This window comes from Merops nubicus, unplaced genomic scaffold, assembly GCF_000691845.1.
Source record: "Merops nubicus isolate BGI_N331 unplaced genomic scaffold, ASM69184v1 scaffold43345, whole genome shotgun sequence".
Classification (NCBI taxonomy): domain Eukaryota; kingdom Metazoa; phylum Chordata; class Aves; order Coraciiformes; family Meropidae; genus Merops; species Merops nubicus.
Window position 1 is genome coordinate 9,721 of NW_008609718.1, and position 2,892 is coordinate 12,612.

General features: G+C 45.6%; 1 protein-coding gene across 1 annotated transcript; it reads right to left on the minus strand.

Annotated features, from left to right (window-relative positions):
- Positions 1-315: 315 nt before the first annotated feature.
- On the minus strand, positions 316-2,857 carry RPL22L1 (ribosomal protein L22-like 1; the record flags this gene model as incomplete). Its single annotated transcript, XM_008940667.1, is given in 3 exon segments — positions 316-460; positions 1,544-1,665; positions 2,753-2,857. Coding segments are annotated over 3 exon segments (372 nt in total), but the record flags the coding sequence as incomplete, so codon positions are not given.
- Between the last annotated feature and the right edge of the window lie 35 nt (positions 2,858-2,892).

Here is a 2,892-nt window from a genome sequence, read left to right on the forward strand (position 1 = left end):
CTACAACCAATTAACGAGTTACATAAATGACAGAAAAATGAGATTCCTTCTATAATGTGTGTGTTTCAGTCCTCTTCTGTTTGGACTTTGATGCCACGTCAACAGCGCTGATTTCCAGCAATGGAAGGAAAGCTGCCAATCAAAGGATCCCCTGTGCTGTTTTTTAATGACAGCTTAAGAAAAAGGCTATAAAACTAACCACGCCTTGTGTCAAAGAGGGTGCAGGATCTTTATTCGCCAGTAAGCTAAGCGTTCTTACACACAGAGAGAGTGGGAGCTGTGTGAGGCTGCCCTGAGCGGGCAGCTGGGCTGCAGTCACTCCTCGGGCTCCGAGCCCTCCTCGTCCTGGCTGATCTGGAAGTAGCGGAGCTGGTACGTCTCCTTGTCGGAGGCCACCACACGCAGCCAGTCACGCAGGTTGTTCTTCTTCAGGTACTTCTTCGTGAGGTATTTCAGGTACCTTAAAACCAGGAATGACACGTTAGGGCTGTTTCACTTCATAACCCATACTGCTGCCTGCACTCTGACCAACAACAGAGCAACAACCCATTAATTTCATCCAAGAAAAAAAAATATTATCATATATAACAGGTAATAAAAGGTTATTTTCATTCCAGATATATACCGATTTATTATTTGATGCTTTCTCTCCTTTTGGCTGGGATAGAGTTAATTTTCTTCCTAATAGCCAAATGAACCCTACCCTAACCAAACCAGGACACTGGTGCAGTGCTCTGATTTGGATTTAGTGTGGGAATAACTTTGATACGACCATGAAGGTTTAGCTGTGGCCAAGTACTTATCCCAAGCTCAGAATCTTTCCGTTTCTAATGCTCTGCCAACAAAGAGGTGCACAAGAAGTTGGGAGGGGACACTGCTAGGACAGCTGACCCAAAAAGGAGTATTCCATACCACAGGAATGTTCCATACCACTCGTCAGAACGAGTGGCTGTGTGTTTAGCTGCTGCTGTCTGGGGTTAAACCACACCTACACAGCGTAACACCAGTAACACGAAAGCACCAAGTAGTTCTAAACCTTGGTCTGACAACAGCTCCTGGTGCATCTGTACCAGGGAAGGAACTGCACCTCTCACCAGCACACTCATCTGTGGCAGGCACCGACATACTGAGCAGTTTAAGGCTTCCTTTGACTCATGGGATTTTTCTGTAACAACGTCTATCATGTACACACACATTTCAATACAACAATGAAGTAATAAACCAGCTGCCCATGACCTGACGTCAGTGTGACTTTAAAACGCCTCCAGCTCCTTGACACACTTCTAACAGCCTGTAAAGCAGCACTCCGAGTTACTCTGCTTATATTAGAACATTCATTTGCCATCAAGTCTGGAGTTTTAAACTGCACTTTTTTAAACACCCAGTATTATAAATGTATTTGAATTACATCTTTCACTGATATTTACATGCACGGCAGAAGATAGAGCCAACACCTCTGTATGTACCAGAACAGCACCACGTTCGACGTAGCACTGCTCAAAACCCACTATCACAACCACAACAGAAGGAAAACTGTGCCAACCTTTTAGAAAATTGCTTCTCGGATGTCACTGTGATCTTGTTCTTCAGACGTTCAATGTGAACGGTGTTCCCCAAGTTCCCAGTTTTTCCATTGACCTTAACCTTCTCCTTCAGGAACTGTTCCTGTTTCAACATTAAATGAACAGAACACTAGGGAATGGCACCCTAGGTGTGAACTAGGGAAGGGACCCTAGCCATAGAGCAGTATTAAAAATCACTGTTTACTTATGTCCTGATAGCAAGCATTTACAAGGCAGTGAGATTTTACAAGCAATTAAAAAAAAAATATTTAAGAAATCACCCCAGGCCAAAATAGGATTCACCTTAAAACAGCTCTATTCAGACAGGTATGAACCATCTCATCTATAAAAGACATCTAAACCCAAGAAGCTTTCAAAAAGTGGCAATAATTTAAAGAACAGTTGCAGATTTTACTAATACAGAATGTAACTCCTCAGCTGTAGCTCAGTTATTGTGCAGAAAGCGACTTGGGGGTATATGTGGACAAAAAGCTCTACACAAGCCACCAGTGTGTGCTTGCAGCCTCAATGCCAACACTGTCCTGGGCTGTACCAAAAGCAGTGTGGCCGCCAGATGGAGAGAGATGATTCTGCCCCTCTGCTCTGGGGAAACCTCACCTGGAGTGCTGTGTCCAGCCCTGGAGCCCTCAGTATAGGAAATACCTGGACCCGTGAGAAAGGGTCCAGAGGAGGCCACAAAAATGATCAGAGGGCTGAACTCCTCCTGTGAAGCCAGGCTAAGTTGGGGCTGTTCAGCCTGGAGAAAAGAAGGCTCTGAGAAGACCTTATGGCAGCCTTCAGGCAGAGGTACCTGAAGGGGCCTACAAGCTGGGGAAGGACTGGTTATAAGGGTGTGGAGCAAGAGAACAATGGCTGCTGGTTTTAAACTCGATCAGGGTAAATTCAGATTAGTCACTGGGAGGAAGTTCTTTACTCTGAGGGTGGTGAAACACTGGAACAGGCTGCTCAGAGAGCTGGTGGAGGCCCCACCCCTGGAGACGTTCCAGGGCAGGTTGGACGGGTCTCCGAGCAACCCGCTCCAGCTGAAGCTGTCCCTGCTCCCTGCAAGGGGTTGGACTAATGAGCTTCCGAGGTGCCTCTTCCAACCTAAAGCATTCGGATTTTATGATTCGCTAACTAAAGTTCATATTGCACTGAACACCAGGAGCATAAGCAAACCCGCGACTTACAAAATTCCCAGAATCGAAGATTCCATCTTCCACGGGATGAGTCAAATCAAGGCAAAACTTCCAGGTCGACTTTTTAGATTTTCTCTCCTTTTGCTAAAATGCCAAAAGAAAACAAACCCAAACGTTAACGACCCACACCC